At 38.7% G+C, this 19,733-nt stretch overlaps 1 protein-coding gene across 3 annotated transcripts; it reads left to right on the top strand.

Annotated features, from left to right (window-relative positions):
• The first annotated feature begins 1,060 nt into the window (after positions 1-1,060).
• LOC123666536 lies at positions 1,061-18,855 on the top strand. Of its 3 annotated transcripts, XM_045600664.1 has the most exons (9): positions 1,061-1,182; positions 1,555-1,926; positions 2,132-2,219; positions 4,267-4,453; positions 6,179-6,321; positions 14,795-14,933; positions 15,837-15,946; positions 17,205-17,241; positions 18,603-18,855. In XM_045600664.1, the coding sequence occupies exons 2-8, from the start codon at positions 1,568-1,570 to the stop codon at positions 17,214-17,216; spliced, it is 1,038 nt and encodes a 345-aa protein (XP_045456620.1). In that variant the 5' UTR covers positions 1,061-1,182; positions 1,555-1,567; the 3' UTR covers positions 17,217-17,241; positions 18,603-18,855. The 3 variants fall into 3 exon arrangements, with proteins under 3 accessions (XP_045456620.1, XP_045456605.1, XP_045456613.1); XM_045600649.1 differs by lacking the exon at positions 17,205-17,241; XM_045600657.1 differs by lacking the exon at positions 17,205-17,241 and having other exon boundaries at positions 14,798-14,933.
• The last annotated feature ends 878 nt before the right edge of the window (positions 18,856-19,733 follow it).

Below are 19,733 nucleotides of genomic sequence, written 5' to 3' on the forward strand. Positions count from 1 at the left end.
GTATAGAAAATGCTGTACATGTGCGTTGTCAATTATAAAATCACGCTTGTTGCAGAAGGAGGGAGAAAAAGTGGTCTTGTTACAAAAACATGGTGAAAAAATATCGTATTACTAGCTGACACCGCAAACGTTGTTTTGTCATATATTTTTTAAACCTCTTAACCCCCCCCCCCCCTTTAACTTAGGGGTATGAAAAATAGATGTGTTTCGATTCTCAGATCTACCCGATATGCACACAAAATTTCATGAGAATCGGTTAAGCCGTTTCGGAGGAGTTTAACTACAAACACCGCGACACGAGAATTTTATATATTAGATGATACATTTGTCGTTGATTCTACTTGTTCTGCACAAGAGCAAAGAGAATATATTCTGATACAGCAATGTTTTTTTGGGTAATAATATCAAAAGAGGGTGAGAAAGAAGGATATTTTTTTGAAAGCAAACTATACACATTTTACGTATCCTTATCAAATAGCATTATAAATATTCATCATAAAGTACACAAAATACACTTTGCATCGGTGTATAAAATATGTAGGTATACAATTTTCTTATAAAGAAAATAAGAAAACTCGATGCTAGCATAGAGCATAACGGTGCAGAAATTGACGGGTACGGGGAGACTTTGACCGGTTGAATATTGCTAAATTTTTATGAAGAGTGAATGAGTGTTTGGTCCAATGGTGTCTATTTTCGTACTGAATGTATTAAAATACGCCTGTAAACTATTTTAAGCTCTATTTTTGTTATATATGGTTTCAAAACGAGTTAGTCATCTGGGGTTGAATTCAAACGTGCGGTAACCTGCGGAAACAAAATTTGTGGTGTGAATTCAACCCCGCGGGAGACTATAGAGTACGAAACTTATAAGATCGTGACATCTGCGTAGAAAAATAATCTGGGGTTGAATTCAACCCCGCGGTAGACAAGTCATTAATCGATCTATTCAGTGATTATTGCAATAATTATGTAAGAAATCGATAATTGTGATGACTTTGGCAACATTTATTCGCGTAACTTTAGCTGGCGTTGGCCTATTAAATTAAATGGCAACATTATTAATTAATGGCCGAATGCGCTTGCGTGATGCCGGGTGCGTGTTATTTTAAGTTGTAAAGTGGCGTCGTTTTCTGTGTAATTGATATATATTGCTTAATAGGATAACTATAATTCAAAAGGGTAAGTTATATTGAAAAAATATTCATCGGAGTACTGAGACTGTCGATTAATGTATCATAATCTTACCTTGTACTAGTATAAGGTTTCCTGAATTTTCCATTGAACGCCATGCTTTATGGCGCGCTTGATTGGTATCGATAATTTCACCGTTAGGTCTATTTGTTCTTAAATGAAACGTTAACTATTAGCATTTGGAGCTATTTATATCACATATGCACTTAACGTTTTGTCGCGGAATAAAAGTTTGTCCTTGATGTTATATAGGCGCCAAACGTTTTCCGTAGTATATGTCACAAGTTATAAGTTTCTATATGGCGGGAAATGGGTGGACCGGGGTGTGAAAATTAAGATGAATGGTAATGTTTTTTTTAGATAAAAAGCAAGAATGGTGGCGCAAAAGAAAGGTCGCGGTGCCAAAAATCAAGTGGCGAAAGCTAAAGCGAATCAACCTGCTGAGGACGTCCCCGAGGCTGAAGTATCCGAATCAGTAGAAGCGGCTGAGGAAAACAACGGAGACACACAGGCGGAAGCCGAGCAGGCCGAGGCCGCGGGCGGTGAAGGAACTGCCGAGGTGCAGGCTGGAGAACAGAATCAAGGAGAGGAATCGAAAACCGAGGAACAGAAAGAAGACAAAGTCGAGTCTGGTAAACTTCTCGTGGAGAATCTCCCATCGAGCTACCTCTTTGATTATCAAGATAAACTTAAGGAGTTGTTCTCCAAGCATGGAGAAATCATCAGCGTCAAGTGAGTCTATAACATCCTCAATAGACTTATAAAAATAACATCTATCAATTTTCTCCACATAACATTCAAATATCAGTTCCTGAATTTTTATTAAATTTTTCTTTTACTTGACCATAATAAATAATTAATATGTTCTTTGGGATGACACGCCCAGAACAAATTGGAATGGAGTATTAACAAGAGAAATTTTTTCTTTTCTTTTTAGACGTGGTCCAATCATTGTAACTGAACTGACCACAACTCCGACTTTATCGGCAATAGTCGAATTCAAAAACAAAGATTCAGTGGAAAAGGTAAACAAATGATTATTAACATTATTATTGTTAAAATTTTATTAGTTAGATAACCTTTGCCTTCGATGGTTGAAACCTAGAAGGGCAATGCTTTAATGTAAGGCTAGAATTTTTTTTCCAAATTTCCTTGAAGTCCTAATGTAAAGTATGAATGACTATTTGAATGTTTCTCAAATGGCTGATCTGCTACTTCCAAATTTTTTTGGGAATTTTGTAATATATCAAAATATGTAAATAGCAAAAAATACAGTTGAAGAATTACAGTAGGACATCAGCCGATATGTTTATTTTGTGTTTACTCTGCACAGTTCAACTTTTTATAATTTTGTACTAGCAACATTAAAACTATTGTTTAATCAACAAATTCCTATTTTTTTTACTAAAAGGGAAACTTGTCTATTTATTTTTATGTTATAATGTTGTTAGTTACATCGTTTCAACATGGGTTTCATGTAATAATTTTTTTTGAAAATTCACTGTTCTTCAATATTTTTTTATTTTGATTAGTGAAAATTATTACATGAATAATGTAAATATTTAATTTATAAGTCATATCTATTATATTAAATTTCTATAAAATTGTAATAGGGTTCCGAGTTTTTTTAGAAAATAAAATATACATATTATTTTTGCATAAAAGCATTAGATTGCATTTGAAAAAAAGATAATAACAGTGAATGTCCACAACAAACAGTTATACAAAACCTTAACTACAATGGTATCTTTTAAGTTGTTTGTCCAGATAAGACACCCAGGAAAAATATACTTTGAACGAGAAATAAAGTTAAATATATATTATTTATTTTTCTGTTACCCACGCATGGGAAGGGAATTCTAAACATTTTTTTTATATATACTACTATAATGCTATAATGATTAAAATTATTATTTAACACAATACATTCATTTCACATGAAAACAAATAATTGTGTTTGCTCGCAAACGAAAAAAAACCGACTTCAATTACATCGACAAGTAATACAACGTAGATCGACAAAAAAATAGTCAAGTAACTACGTGTTATCAAAGATTACTCAAAAAGTAGTTATCAGATCTCGATAAAATTTATATGTGACCACATGATAAACATCAGCTTTCGATTAAATTAAAAATTATCAAAATCGATACACCCAGTAAAAAGTTATTACGGATTTTCGAGAGTTTCCCTCGATTTCTCTGGGATCCCATCATCAGATCCTGGTTTCCTTATCACGGTACCAAACTAGAGATATCCCCTTTCCAACAAAAAAAGGATTATCAAAATCGGTACATCAAGTAGAAAGTTATGCGGTATAATACAACGTAGGTCGACGAAAAAAGCGTCAAGTAAAAACGCATTATTAGATATAACTCGAAAAGTAGTTGTTAGATCTCAAATAAATTTAAATGGGACCAATTGGCACACACCACCTTTCGATTAAAACAAAATTTGTCGAAATCGGCCTACCCGGTCAAAAGTTCTGATGTAACATACATAAAAAAAAAAAAAAAAAAAAAAAAAATACAGTCGAATTGAGAACCTCCTCCTTTTTTGGAAGTCGGTTAAAAAGAAGAAAATGTATATTGAATTAAAGTTTTATTTTATCCCATTTTGTTGTCCGCACTGCACATTATTTTCTTACATCACATTGATAATATACCAATTGTTAAGTATGTAGAAGGCTAAGAACGTTTGTTGGTAAGGTTGAGGCTACAACACTAATAATAAATACAAATATACAAATTTACATATTCACCTGTTCATACTCAGTTTGTATTATATTACTCAATTTAAAGTACTTAGGTGTGTTCAAGCATCAAGTGTACAGATGATCTTTTACCTAAAGATCGGAAATGCACCTGCAACTCTCTAGTTGCAGATGTTCATTTGCGATGGTAGCCATTTAATATCATAGCCTCCATTATTTTATATAAAAAAAATATCTATATAAAAGTCTGACAAGGATAGAGTAAACAAATACATAGAAAAGACATTCCAATTTGAGTATCATGTGTACATGTCATCAATATACGGCCATTACTACAACTGGAGCTGTAACCGACCCAGGCGCTGAGCGAGAACGGCGCTCTGTTGGACGGCAGCGCCATCGCCGTGTCGGCGGAGTCGCGCTCCGAGACCGCGGTGCTGGTGGGCGTTCCGTACGAGGCCAGCACCGACTACGTGCGCCTGCTGTTCACGCAGTGCGGCGACATCGCGCACGTGCACGAGTTCAGCAAGACCAAGTACAAGATCTGTGAGTATCTACTACTCTACTCTACCTATATACTGTACTTACAAAGTTACACTTAACGTACCTCTGCAGGGTAATTTCGAAGGATTTATAGGTTTGTCCATCAAAGAGATGATGATTTTAGCAACTTTTCAACCCCCCTCCGTCTTTCATCTTGGTGACACATGGCGAGGTTTTAAACTACCCACCCTCCCCACGTAACCATTTAAGTATATCAAAAATTTCATAAAGTTTTGGAAAAATTAATCATTTTCTATAAATACAATTTTGATGAACAGCTCCACTCTTTTGAGTTTCACGTAATTAATGGATGTCCCCTGTTGTGATTACTCTTGATTCTTTAATCCGACATTATATTGTATTATACTTCTCTGAGGAATGTGCTGACATTATGTAACATCACTGGTCAATTGTTTCGCGACATGTATTTATTAACTAGCTGTGCTCTCGCGACTCCGTCCGCGTGGCCGTTTCTGAGATTAGTGTGCACAAAAGCACAGACAAACAGACAAAAATTCTGACAATCATTGTTTTGGGTGCTATTTGCGTTGATAAAGGTCCCAAAAAGATTTTTTTTTCTCATAAATCTTAAATGATACAGACAAGGATCCGTTACATTTTTAACCGACTTCCAAAAAAGGAGGAGGTTCTCAATTCAACTGTATTTTTTTTTTATATATGTTACATCAGAACTTTTGACCGGGTGGAGCGATTTCGACAAATTTCCTTTTAATCGAAAGGTGGTGTGTGCCAATTGGTCCCATTTAAATTTATTTGAAATCTAACAACTACTTTTCGAGTTATATCTAATAATGCGTTTTTACTTGACGCTTTTTTCGTCGACCTACGTTGTATTATACCGCATAACTTTCTACTGGATGTACCGATTTTGATAATTCTTTTTTTGTTGGAAAGGGGATATCCCTAGTTTGGTACCATAATAAGGAAACCAGGATCTGATGATGGGATCCTAGAGAAATCGAGGGAAACTCTCGAAAATCCGCAATAACTTTTTACTGGGTGTACCGATTTTGATAATTTTTAATTTAATCGAAAGCTGATGTTTATCATGTGGTCACATATAAATTTTATCGAGATCTGATAACTACTTTTTGAGTAATCTTTGATAACGCGTAGTTGCTTGACTATTTTTTCGTCGATCTACGTTGTATTACTTGTCGATGTAATTGAAGTCGGTTTTTTTTTTCGTTTGCGAGCAAAAACAATTATTATTATAAGTATTGAATATTTTTTCTTTGTTGTATAACATCCATGGGCTCATAATTACCCGTGTCTAATTGCATATATTTATGCTAAACGACATCTTATCTGTAGTAGTGCATGGTGCATGGTTATGACCAGAATAGAAAAGATAATCACTAAAATATGCCTACTATCAGCTGTTCTAATGGTCAGTAGGAATGTCCCAGCACAGTTTGGTTAGACAATTTAAATTATTATCAAGTTATTGAAAATTGAACTTAAAACAAAGGGCCTTATTTCCTTTTAGTATATCTCATGTTTTTATTCTTGTAATAAAACTGTGTTATACTTTAAATATCTGGGCAATGCTGTATGGTTTTGAATATAAATTTGGGACTTGCCTGCAATTGTTATTTTGAGATTCATATATCGGTGACTTAAATACTTAAAAAACTTTAGTGAGTATAGTCAGAAATAGTTGATAAAACATTTCATAAAGTACTAAATGGTATCACGTTCATGTAGTGAGGGTAACCTTCCACGAGAAGGAGGCGGTGGAGAAGGCTCTGAAGCTGGACCGCGAGTTGCGCATCAACGGCTTCCTCGTCACCGTGTCCAAGTACCGCGACGACGACGAGCAGAAGGCGCACACGGCTAACACTAACAAGGTAAACTACTCTCCATAGTTTATTAAATAAATAAAAAAAATAACACAAAAATAAAAACATCAACAAAACCAGAATTACAACAGAAATGTACTAGAGTGCGAAAGACGCGCGACATTTGACTCACTTTTGTTGTATTTGTGTTTTGTGTGTAGAATTTGACCTTCCTTATAAACAGAACAGAGGGTTTTTTAAATTAGATCAATGAACTTTTAAATCAGAGCACAGGAAAAAAATAGTTTGTTATATGTATTGGATAAATTAATTAATTACAAAAAAGGATCTCACTTATCTTGATGATTAACACAATTTCAGTTACTTATAACACTTGTTTATCGCAGTCACATTTTCTGATTTTTTAACCGACTTCAAAAAAAGGAGGAGGTTACTCAATTCGACTGTATATTATATATATATATATATATATATATATATATATATATATATATATATATATATATATATATATATATATATTGTTATGAACCAAATGTAGCAACACTAAACTATTATATTATCTATGACAGTTAGTATAGTTTACGAAATGGTTTTATCTATGAGCTGTCATTCGTCACCTTTGAATTTAAAAATTTGCATCGTTTTTCCGGTCTCCGTATAAAAGTTACGCTTTTGTTGTACTTGTTCGTTCTCGCGAAAAATTATAGCCTTTTGTTGATCGAACCATCCTTTGTTGTTTGAAGTAATTTAATTGTTAATAGCAAATTGTATTCCTTGTATTCCTTGTTGAATTATTGTGAAAAACGTGAGTGAACTACGCCGAACAACGGCCATTTTGATTGCTGGTTCCTGCTTCAGCCCGCCACTTCAGTTAAGTATAATTGATTAGCATTAGACGTAATGATTGGCCAATTATAGTTTGATGTTAATTAAGTTATACCTGGCGAGGCTTCACCGAACAGTATTCAGTGAAACTAAGGTAGGATTTTTATTTAAGACATTAAGTGTTAGCTCTGCGTACTGCAGACAATTGTTCGTCCCGTTCGTACCTGAGATCACGCTTCCACTCATTTTCAATATACTCCAGGTCGGACGTAACAAGTTTTGGTAGCAGAGTGTGGTTAACTTATTGTTGCTCAGTTTATTATATTGTATGAATAAGTTAGGTCACAATTTGTTTAATTCTTTCTTTATTAAAATATTATATTTAGATACTTAAGGTCTAATATTTGGATTTGAGTTAATAACAGCTGTTGTCTTATGCTTTATTGAAGGTTAATTTCTTATAAATACTCTTGTTTGTTAGTATAAGATTAGAAATAGCTGTTTAAATGGGTATTTATCAGTAAATTCATTAATTTGTTGAGTAAATTGTGTTATTGCTTTGAATCTAGTTTGTTGAAATATTAGATTAAAAAACTTAGTTTTAATTTTTTCTTGTATTATTACTGAAGTTATTTAAGATTTGATACTTGATTTCAATTCAGTGATAGCAGTTGTTTCATTGGAATTAATTTGATTATTGTTTGTTGTTACTGTTGTTATATCTGTGCCTTTGAAGATGACTTCGACCGCGGTCACCATGGTCCGTGAATCTTGTTCAGGAATCACAGCTCAACTGAGATGGTTCAGTTCAGCGGTCGCCTTGGTGAATAGGGAAGACCGCACGGAGGCCTTAATAGACAGGTACGAGAAATGCCCGGCTCGACTTGAACAGGTCGAGACTCTGTACCAGCGCCTCCTTCTGCACCTTGACGATGTGCCAATGGAGTCGCTTCCGAAGGAGCGACGGGAGCAAGTCCACGAGGACTACGTCCAAATTTTGGGCCTCGCCGATGAAATCTCCCAACGCGCCCGGGAGATCTTAGCCTCGCGCGCCGGAGTACCGCCTACAAGGGCCTCTTTGAAGACTCCCGTGGGCCTTTTGACCCGACTGCCTAACCTGGATCTCCCCCATTTCGACGGTCGACTCGACGCGTGGATGGGTTTCATCGGCCTGTTCGAAAGCCTTGTGGACTCTAGGGAGGATTTGAGCCTGTCCCAAAAACTGGCCTACCTGCTCTCAGTGCTGGATGGAGAGGCAAGAGAATTGGTGCAGCACCTCCCGATTTGTGAAGGGAGCTATGCGGTCGCGCGGTCATTACTCACCAAGCGCTACCAAAACCAGCGCTGTCTGGCCGATGCTCATATCGACCAGATAATGGACATTCCTGTCGTGAGTAATACCGCCCAGTTGAGGACCAAGATGCTTAACCCCCTCGTTGCAGCTACCAATGCTCTTAGCCGCTTGGGCCTGCCGGTTGACCAGTCGTCATACTGGTTGGTGCGTATTATGCTCAAGCGGTTGCCGGTGTCCCTGAGAGCACGTTTTGAACAGGCGCACACTAGGGATGAGGCATCTCCTCTCCCTAGTTATGAGCAATTGTTGGCGTTCCTGGAAAATGAGTGTCGCATGGGCGACGTTATGAATGCGCCGGTGGAACTATCAAGCTCCGGACCCACCAACAAACGGCGCACTGCTCAAACGGCGCCAAAGGGAAGGGCGTCCCCCCGCTTTGCAGTCGCGCAAGCTGCGCGACCGGTCTGCCGGTTCTGTAAGTCCCGGGGGCACCGAACGATGCAGTGCCCGGACTTTGTAGCGTTGCATGTGGCCTCTCGTAGGCGGATTGCTAAGGCCCGAGGCTGGTGTTTCTCCTGCCTGGGGGACCACTTTCAGCGCGCTTGCCCCGACATGCACCCGTGTCCTGTTTGTGGAGGGCAACATTTAAAGGTGCTGTGCGCCAACGCAAATGGCCGCCGCGACCACCCGGGGTCGCCTTCGGGCGGGTATGAGAGCGGACACCGGGCTCAGTCCCGCAATTTGGAGTCCGGCTCACCTCCCCCCCGCCACGCAGATTGTGCTGCTGTGGATCGCCGACATAATTCGGCGCGCAGCCCCACGGGCGGGTATGGAAGGGGGCCTCGGGTTCAATCCCGCACCTTTGTGCCCCGTTCGCCCTCACCGCACCCTCGTGACCAATCACGGTCACCTCCAGTCATTTACCACGATTACCGTGACGCACGTCCGGTACGATTGCCGTCCCCCCCTCTGGCGGAGCGTCCCCGTTTGGAGCCGCGCAACCCTCAGTACGGACGCTCCCGGCGCTACGAACCGCCGACTATGGCTCGTGGCAGTCGCCATCGAGAGGAGGGCGAGTTTAAACCACTCCCTCGTTTTGACGTGCCGTCCCGGGACAGCGGCGATAGATCGCCGCCACGCCAACATTAGGATGTTGGCGTCTGCCCCCGCTATGCACCACCCCCTTTTGAGACCGTCCTCTTGCCCACGGCCTATGTCCGGGTCTGGGGACGGACGGGCGCCTCGGTTGTAGTCCGAGCAATATTGGACACAGGCTCACAAGGGTGCATAGCCTCGTCTTTGTTGGTGGGGCAGACTGGCCTGAATATTAAAAGGTATTCAGATGTAATAAGAGGTGTCGGGAACGCCCCTGTAACCACGGTTGAGGGCCACGTTTCGTTTGAGTTCTCGCCCTCAAATTCTCCACGCCCGACGCTGAGATCGTCGGCCATTGTGATGGAGAACATCTTGGGCAGTCACCCGCAAGTTCGGTTGTCTGCGGATGCGGTAAAATTGACCGCCGATTTGGACTTGGCTGACCCTAAATTCGACCTACCTGGCACGGTCGATTTGTTGCTTGGCGCCGATGTACTGGGCAAAATATTACTCGGTAAGGATCGTGTTTTGCAGCCAGGTGGCTTAGTAGCCCTCCGGACCATATTTGGGTTCGCATTGATGGGGCCTGTATTGAGGGATCCCCCTCCTGCTGAACCTGGAACGGCTTTGATGGTGGGCTCCGCCCTCTCTGACGCCGTGCAGAGATTTTGGGAAGTGGAAGAGCCACCACAAGCACCCCGCTCTGATCCGGAACACGAGGAGTGTGAACGGTTCTACAAGAGCAACACCAGTTATCTTCGTTCTGGCCGGATCATGACAAGATTGCCATTTCTTGCCGTACGACCGCCCCTTGGCGACTCGCGGCCTACTGCAGAGAAGCGTTTATTGGCAATGGAGCGCCGCATGAGCAGGGACCCGCTACTTAAACAGAAGTACATTGACTTCATGCGGGAGTATGAGAATTTGGGACACATGTCTGTGTCAAAACTTGACTGGCGCTCGACGGAGCATTTTTTCCTCCCGCATCATGCTGTGATAAAGCCGTCAAGTGGCAAGCTGCGCACAGTATTTGATGGTTCTGCGCAGACCACATCGGGAGTGTCCTTGAACCAGTGTCTTCATTCTGGTCCCAAATTGCTTAAGGACCTTTGTGACGTCATCACGCGGTTTCGGCGTCACCAATTCGTTTTCGTAGCTGACATCAAGATGATGTTCAGGCAAACGGTAATCCACCCTGATGATCGTCGATACCAGCTGATATTGTGGCGGGAAAACCCGCAAGATCCCATACTTGTCTACGAACTCAACACGAACACATACGGGCTGCGGTCTAGCCCCTTTTTGGCCATACGTTCGCTTTGGGAGCTCGCAGATCGAGAGCGTATGTCGTTTCCTCGCGCAGCCGCCATTTTGAAGGAGGACCTATATGTTGATGACATATGCACTGGTGCGTCCTCGGAGAGAGAGGCTCTCCTTTTGCGTGACGAATTGATTGGCATCCTAGCCTCCGCAGGATATGAATTGCGTAAATGGATCTCCAACTTACCTGCGCTCTTGGATGGGCTACCTGATGACCACCAGCAGGATCCTCACCTATTTGAGAACCGTGACAATCCTACCATGATGACAGTCCTTGGAATACAGTACAGACCAGTCCAGGACATCTTCACGTTCAACGTCGATTTGGATTCGCCTCGCACTTGGACGAAACGGCTGGTTCTGTCGACTGTCGCGAGAACGTTTGATCCCAATGGTTGGATATGCCCAGTCATATTCTGGGCCAAATGCTTCCTGCAGAGACTTTGGACTGCAGGTCTTGGATGGGACGAGCCACTCCGCGAAGCTATTTTGAAGGACTGGCTCCTGTTTGCTTCCTCATTGCCTGCTATCAATATGATATCGTTGCCCCGTGCTATGCTTCCACCAGGGAAGCATACAGCGTCCCTTCATGGGTTTTCGGACGCTTCGGAACGTGGGTACGCAGCAGCCGTATATTTGCGCACCGTGACCATGGATGGTCAAGTGAAGGTGTCATTGGTCATGGCGAAGAGCAAGGTCGCGCCTCTTCGAACTACCTTGACAATTCCTAAGTTAGAGTTGTCGGGGGCGGCCCTTCTTGCTCGCCTCTTGAATCACGTCATGTCAACGTTATGCCCGTCAGTTAACATTGCCACGGTCTATGCATGGACTGACAGTCAAATTGTCCTATGTTGGCTGAAGACGTCAGTCCACACCTTAGAGGTGTTTGTTGCAAATCGGGTCTCTCAGATCCAGAAATCGGAAACCCCGTTAATCTGGAGGCATGTGCCTGGCGAAGTCAACCCTGCTGATTGCGCATCACGGGGATGTATGGCCCCCTTTTTGGTTGAGCACTCCCTGTGGTGGGGACCTGAGTGGTTGACCAGGTCAGAATCTAATTGGCCGCGAACACCGGCCTTGGATACTGTCACATTGCCTGGGTTGCGAACCCTTGCGATTGAACGGCGGGACCATCCGTTCGACCCAGATTTCCTAATGAATCGCTACAGCTCATTAGACAAATTACTGGGGGTCACCGCTTGGATCAAGCGCTTCACCAGAAATTGTAGACACCCACAGAACAAATGCTTGGAGGCGTTCTTATCGCCACAAGAGCTCCAGGATGCTCTTCTTCATTGGGTTCGTTCTGTGCAAGAAGAGAACTTTGAAAATGAGATTGATATTTTGAGAAAAGGCAAATGTAAGCTGCCTGGAGCCATTTGCAAACTGAACCCCTTTTTGGACAGTGCGGGTCTTTTGCGAGTCGGAGGGCGTCTAAGGAACGCAAACCTCCCGTATGGAGCTCGTCATCCCCTCCTGTTGCCCAAAAGTGGCCACTTAGTGAGTTTGTTGGTGACTGATCGTCACATCAAGAACTCCCACGCCGGCTGTAATGCCTTATTGGCCATTTTACAACGAGAATTTTGGATTTTATCGGCCCGAAGGACGATCCGTAGTGTGGTCTTTCGCTGCATGTCTTGTTATAGACTCAAGGCCTCTACCATGCAGCCTATCATGGGTGACCTGCCGTCGGATCGGGTCACAGAGACAAGGCCCTTTGCTGGAGTTGGGACGGACTTTGCAGGTCCCTTTTCGGTTAAGACCTCGACCCTCAGGAACAGTAAAACGGTCAAGTCCTACCTGTGCGTCTTTGTTTGCCTGTCCACCAAGGCGGTACACTTAGAACTAGTCTCAGCCCTCTCGACAGAGGCCTTTGTTGCGACGTTAGATAGATTCGTGTCACGACGAGGACTACCGTCCTTGATTCGGTCGGATTGCGGCACCAACTTCAAAGGCACAAATAACTATTTAAAAGAGATATATGAATTTTTGGCGTCTAATGAGACTGAGATTGCGTCTAGACTAGCTAGTCGCAGAATAACTTGGAAGTTCAGTCCCGCGTCATGCCCCCACTGGGGAGGAATTTTTGAAAGTGTTGTAAAGGTTGCCAAAACACATTTGCGACGAGTAATTGGCGAGTCCGTATTAACATTTGAGGAGCTCGCAACTGTGTTTTGCAAAATTGAAGCCATGTTGAATTCACGCCCGTTGTGCCCGATCTCTTCAGACCCTAACGATTTGGAAGCCCTCACACCGGGCCATTTTTTGATTGGACGGCCGCTGAACGCCCTGCCGGAATACCCCTATGTTGATGTGAAACTCAATCGTCTCTCGCGGTTTGAATTGATCCAACAACTCACTCAGAGCTTTTGGAAACGTTGGAATTTGGAATATTTGCATATTCTCCAGCAGCGCGTTAAGTGGACTGACAAGACTGATCCACCGCATGTTGGTGACCTCGTTCTGGTTAAGGACGCTAACTCACCGCCACTGTGTTGGCGCAGAGGGCGCATTCTTAACCTCGTCTTTGGAGCAGATGGAGTGCCCCGTTTTGCTGAGGTTCGGGTGGACGGTTCTGTTCTGAAGAGAGCGGTATCAACCTTGTCACGACTGCCAATTGATTAGCGGCCAGGTAGTCCTGGCCGAGGCGGGTAGATGTTATGAACCAAATGTAGCAACACTAAACTATTATATTATCTATGACAGTTAGTATAGTTTACGAAATGGTTTTATCTATGAGCTGTCATTCGTCACCTTTGAATTTAAAAATTTGCATCGTTTTTCCGGTCTCCGTATAAAAGTTACGCTTTTGTTGTACTTGTTCGTTCTCGCGAAAAATTATAGCCTTTTGTTGATCGAACCATCCTTTGTTGTTTGAAGTAATTTAATTGTTAATAGCAAATTGTATTCCTTGTATTCCTTGTTGAATTATTGTGAAAAACGTGAGTGAACTACGCCGAACAACGGCCATTTTGATTGCTGGTTCCTGCTTCAGCCCGCCACTTCAGTTAAGTATAATTGATTAGCATTAGACGTAATGATTGGCCAATTATAGTTTGATGTTAATTAAGTTATACCTGGCGAGGCTTCACCGAACAGTATTCAGTGAAACTAAGGTAGGATTTTTATTTAAGACATTAAGTGTTAGCTCTGCGTACTGCAGACAATTGTTCGTCCCGTTCGTACCTGAGATCACGCTTCCACTCATTTTCAATATACTCCAGGTCGGACGTAACATATATATATACATATATATACATATATATATTTAATGTATGTTCGGGGATAACCGTCGTTTATGAACCGATTATGATAATTCTTTTTCTGTTGGAAAGGAGACATCCCTAGTTTGGTTCCGTGATAAGGAAACCAGGATCTGATGATGGGATCCCAGAGAAATCGAGAGAAACTCTCGAAAATCCGCTTTACTGAGTGTACCGATTTTGATGATTTTTAATTTAATCAAAAGCCGATGTTTATCATGTGGTCACATTTAAATTTCATCGAGATCTGATTACAACTTTTGGAGTAATCTTTTAATAATGCATATTTATTTAGACTATTTTTTCGTCTACCTACGTTGTATTACTTGTCGATATAATTGAAGTCGGTTTTTCTTCTTTTGCCTGCAAACACAATTATGTAGTATCAGTTTTTGTAGTATCAAGTGCAATATTCAATGGTTATGATACATGACCTAATAATACATAGGTCATAGTTACCACTCAAATGAGCTGTGACATGTAACGCTCGGTGATTCAACTTTGCCCTTTATATAAGAAGCTCTTTAAGTATTAACCCCTAATTGCCGCCATCTGTTATCATTCAAAGATGTGATGTGATAACACAAAAAAGTGTTAATGCACCCCAATTATTACCAATGCAAAGGAAATATTTAGCGCAATTAGTATTTTTGAACTTGCGACCTAATCAAATCTTGACTATCTTTTCTTAACGGTTTATATATTTTTTTTTTCTCAAAAGCAGAACAAGCGACAGAACGCGCAACAGAACCGCAACGCGAACGCGGGCAACAACTCGAACGCGAACTCCAACACGGCCGCCGCGCGCGCCAACTTCCGCCCGCGAGGTGGCGCCTTCAACGCGAGGGGCAACTTTAGGGGTATCAACACTTGATATTATTTGCAATGCCAACTGGCTGTAATTAATTATTTATTTTTTAATGTTGACGTCTCATATGTGAAAAGTTAATTAAGGACAGATATAGCTGAAGCAGATTATTTGATTCTAGATATTAATGATAAAGATGTGTGGATTGAATGGTGCTGCATTTAATGTATGCCAAAATTGCAGTTTTTTTGTCGATTCTTCTTTGCATACTCTACATTCCGACTTGGTGTTGGCTTCACATTAACTTTATTATTCTATGTAGATAAAAATGAATGTTGCTAAGCGAACAATCCGAGAATAGCTCGACCAATTCAGCTAATTTATTTATTTGTATGTTCCTTAAGGCCCACGGAAGGTTTTAATACTAAAACAAAAAAATATTTTTTTTTACTATTAACTTTTGACAGAACCACGTAATATTTGTGTGGACAGAAGAGTCTGTCCGGGCAGCTAGTTATCTTAATATATATATTTCTTCTGTGCGTGTGTTTGTCACTGAACTTCTCCTAAACGGCTGAACCAATTTGGTTAAAATTTGTACGCATCTTTCTATGGGTTCATGGTTAGTTTGAAAACAATTAAACCTGGCAAGAGGCGCTGCTATCGGAATGTTAGCAATTAAAGGTAGCTAGCTATCGTTGGGGCATGACAACGTCCGCTGGGTCCGCTAGTTCAAAAGATAATTCAAAAGTGCTTTTGGAACCTCCAAAAAAATAAATTTTTGCATTTTGATGAAAAAAAATATTTAAATACATGTATATTAACTTATGTTAAGCTATAGGACCCAGTTGATGTCACACATACCTTATAGTGATCATAACTCAAAGTAGGGAATATACTACGACCAGCAGTAGGATGTTGTAGAATCTTATATTAACTCATTCTTGTTTCACAGGAGGTCGCGGGCGCGGTTTCGCGGCCCGAGGCGGAGCCTTCCCGCGCGGCGGCTTCGCCCCCGTCAACACGTACCTGCCGCCCGCGCACCAGCCCTTCATGGGCAGACCGGTACTTAAACACTCACCATATATTCACCATACACACATACCAACAGACAGGATACTATTCGGCACTAAATAAATGTTTTTTTTTTTTAAATATGTTATGTCAACCATATTGTACATAATAAAACTAGAGGTGCCTCGCGGTTTTACTATCGTTAATTTAATTTGAGGAAAAAACGTATGAAAATATTATAAAGCCTTCCTCGGTAAATGGACTATCCAATAAAAATTATCAAAAAAATGTTAAATAAAAAATAAACCAACTATCTCTTCAGCTTTATAATATCAGTATAGGCTACTAATATTTAAAAATGATGCTGTTATTGCAGAATGTCTGTCTGGCTAGATTTAAAAGCTTGAAAGGCTTGTAATTGTTATTTTTTAACCGACTTCAAAGAAAGGAGGAGGTTACTCAATTTGACCGTAATATATATATATATTTTATGTATATTTGGGGATAACTCCTTCGTTTATGAACCGATTTTGATAATTCTTTTTTGTTGGAAAGGAGATATCCCTAGTTTGGTACCATGATAAGGAAATCAGGATCTGATTATGGGATTCCAGAGAAATCGAGGGAAACTCTCGAAAATTCGCATAGCTTTTTACTGGGTGTATCGATTTTAATGATTTTTAATTTAATTGTAAGCCGATGTTTGTCATGTGGTCACATTTAAATTTCATCGATATCTGATTACAACTTTTGGAGTAATCTTTGATAATGCGTATTTACTTGACTATTTTTTCGTCTACCTATGTTGTATTACTTGTCTATCTAATTTAAGTCGGTTTTTCTTCGTTTGCCTGCAAAAACAATTATTGAGCATCAATTCATCAATGAAGAAGAATTGCTACTTTACTACTGCGTTTTACGTTTCTTAAGAGTTTATTGTACTTGGTGCTTTAATATGATTTTGGCAGGTGTTTAATAAAATCTATTATTTTATTTTTTATTACAGTGATTAGTTAGGTTAGTTTTTATTATAATTATTATTAGATATTATAAATATTTATATTTACTCAAATCACAGATTTAAATATTTTCATGCATAGAATAATAATAGATTTTACTAAAAAAAAATAATATATAAAAAGGTGTATTCTTCATTAACCAGTTTGGTGAGAAACCCAAGATTATTTTTATTGTATCTTGATTATGAAAGAAATGAATGCATAGAAACATAAATACATAAATTTCCGTATGTTATTTGACGAAAACACGTAAAGAAATATAATTATTACATTCTGTGCATTCTTTTCAGAACTACCTGTAATTGAAAATTTATCAAGAATAAACAGGTAATTTGAAAACATATAAAATACCACTGACACACACAAAATATGCAATGAGAATCAAATGGAATCGAGAGTTATTCAATTTCTAACCTACTTCAAATAATAAATGAAGAAAGGTTCCTGTGGCTTAGAACTGATAAATAGTAATTCTTACTCATTGCACAGAAACTAACAGTCCCTTTAAGAAAATAAAATAATTGTTAACAAGTTTTTATTGGTAAGTGTTGTAAAACTTGCTTGGCCCGTTCACACAGTTAGTCCTGCTCTTCACTCCATGCTAATTGTGGCGTTAACTAAAGTACAGGCATTACGTTATATAACAACAGACCACCGTGTGTATGTTAAAAGAATAAACATAAATAAATAAATAAATGAAACAATCACAAAGCCTATGCCGTGCCCATTTTAGTATTGTAGATTATATATAAACTAAATAGACTAGTTATTTTTTTAATTATATTTACTATGCTAAAATTTAAATATTTAGTACAGATAATTCAATGAAATCTCGTTTACATTTAGTTTTCGTTTTTTTTTTTTTTTTTTTTGTAATTGTTAGAAACATATATTAAGTAAAGTAATTCTTCAACTAATTTATCTTTCGATATATCTAAATACATCGTCAATTTTTGTGTCCTAAATAAAATTATTGAAAAACTATCTTGACTCGTCGATACTATAAGAAAAAAAAGCCTGGCACAAACGATTAAAACATTTTAAATTATTTTTATTGAGTTTATTGTAATAGATTATTTTTATTAACTTGATTGATAATAAATCTACGTACTATGACACAATATAAAGGTAAAACAAAATACCTTAAAACGTGTTTCGAAAGTAGTACGAAACATTTAACTATAATTATTACTACGAGTATTTACAGTGTTAATCCTTGATTGGCCGTAAAGTTTGTCAGAAAAGCCATTAAACAATTTTATGGTTTTTAATAACCTGTGGATAGCTGTTTATACAATTAAAATATTAAACGCGTTAAGAATGAATTATCTTTGCAAACTTTTTACTAAAAATGATAGTTTTGAGCAAATGAAAATAAGTATGACCATTTTTATTATTTATTAGTCCTATAGCTTAAACTGGCTTCTCAATTATTCTTCTCAAATATTCGAACGTTATTAATTAAATTTTAAACAAAACATCAAATGCCTAGAATTTTTCTTTATTGCATTTCAAAAATGACATGTGTAATATTTTAACTTGGTATTACAAATATGGTCGTAAATTACATTAAATTGGAATTAAAGTGTATTTATACACCACTGAATTGTTTCTACACACGAACTTTTTGTAATAGACAACAATTTGTAACACAAGTATGTTTCACTAAAGTTTATTATCTCTTACAGCAAGGCGGGTTCATGAACGACGGTCAGCGGCCGAACAAGCGACTCAGGCAGATGTAACCTCATTGTAAAGTGTCAAGTATTGTGCGTCGTTTTATGTCTTGTGTGTGTGAGTGTGCGCGTCCTACAGACAGTCAACAGTGACAGATCGCAGTATCAGATAAATCTAGCTAATTGTATTTACTAAGTACATGGAATAAAAATAATTGTAACATTGTCTTTTGACAGATAATAAATAATTACTAACATTTTAAAAGTTGTATTTTTTTCTGTAGCTGCGCATTGTATACCGTAACGTTTAGAAATAAATTTTAGTATTTAACGACAATGATAAATGATTATTTATTATATAGTTAATTTTATAAGTATATATTATACATTATTTTCTTTTAAAAGTGGTGGTTTTTTAAAATTAATTTAAAATTAGTAATAAATAGATTTAAAATGAATGTTCTTTATTTTTTCTTCTAACATATGCTACTTAAATATATATTCATTTTAAACCTTTTAATATTTAATCAAAAAATATAACATATTGCTTTATAAATTAAATAAAACTTATTTATTTGACAAAAAGGTATTGTTATTTCTTGATAGTAATTTCTCTCTGATATATTATGAATACATCAAAAAAAAATTTTTTTGAAAAAAATGTAAAATCATTTGTAAATTCTTTACAGTTTCAGTCTTTATTTAAAAGACAATTCGTTATAATATTTCGACAGGAAAAACTTGAAGCAAACCCTAAAATAATAAATATAAAATAGATTTTCTGTCGTACAAAAAAATCTTTTATAATATTATTGTACCTTATTGTATAGTAAAAATAAATTAATACTTTTTTGGTGGTTTTTCCAACTGAAATAAAATAATAAGTCGTTATTGAAAATTAATCTCATCGAACAGCCCTCAATCATTCAGAGTCAATCTTCCGACAAGTCTAACACTTGTTTCGTAATAATTACGTTACAATTGCATTATAAAACGGTTATTAACATTAGAAATTACCCTCTCCTTACCATTGACTTTGAAGCTATTAGCCTCTACGCGTGCTGCACGAGGATGAGAGTTATTGTCGTTTCAGAATTCGACGTGTGCGCACGCTTGGAACTTGCATTTTCTAAATAAATCGTA

The sequence above is a fragment of the Melitaea cinxia genome, chromosome 2 (genome assembly GCF_905220565.1).
Source record: "Melitaea cinxia chromosome 2, ilMelCinx1.1, whole genome shotgun sequence".
NCBI classification, from domain to species: Eukaryota; Metazoa; Arthropoda; class Insecta; order Lepidoptera; family Nymphalidae; genus Melitaea; species Melitaea cinxia.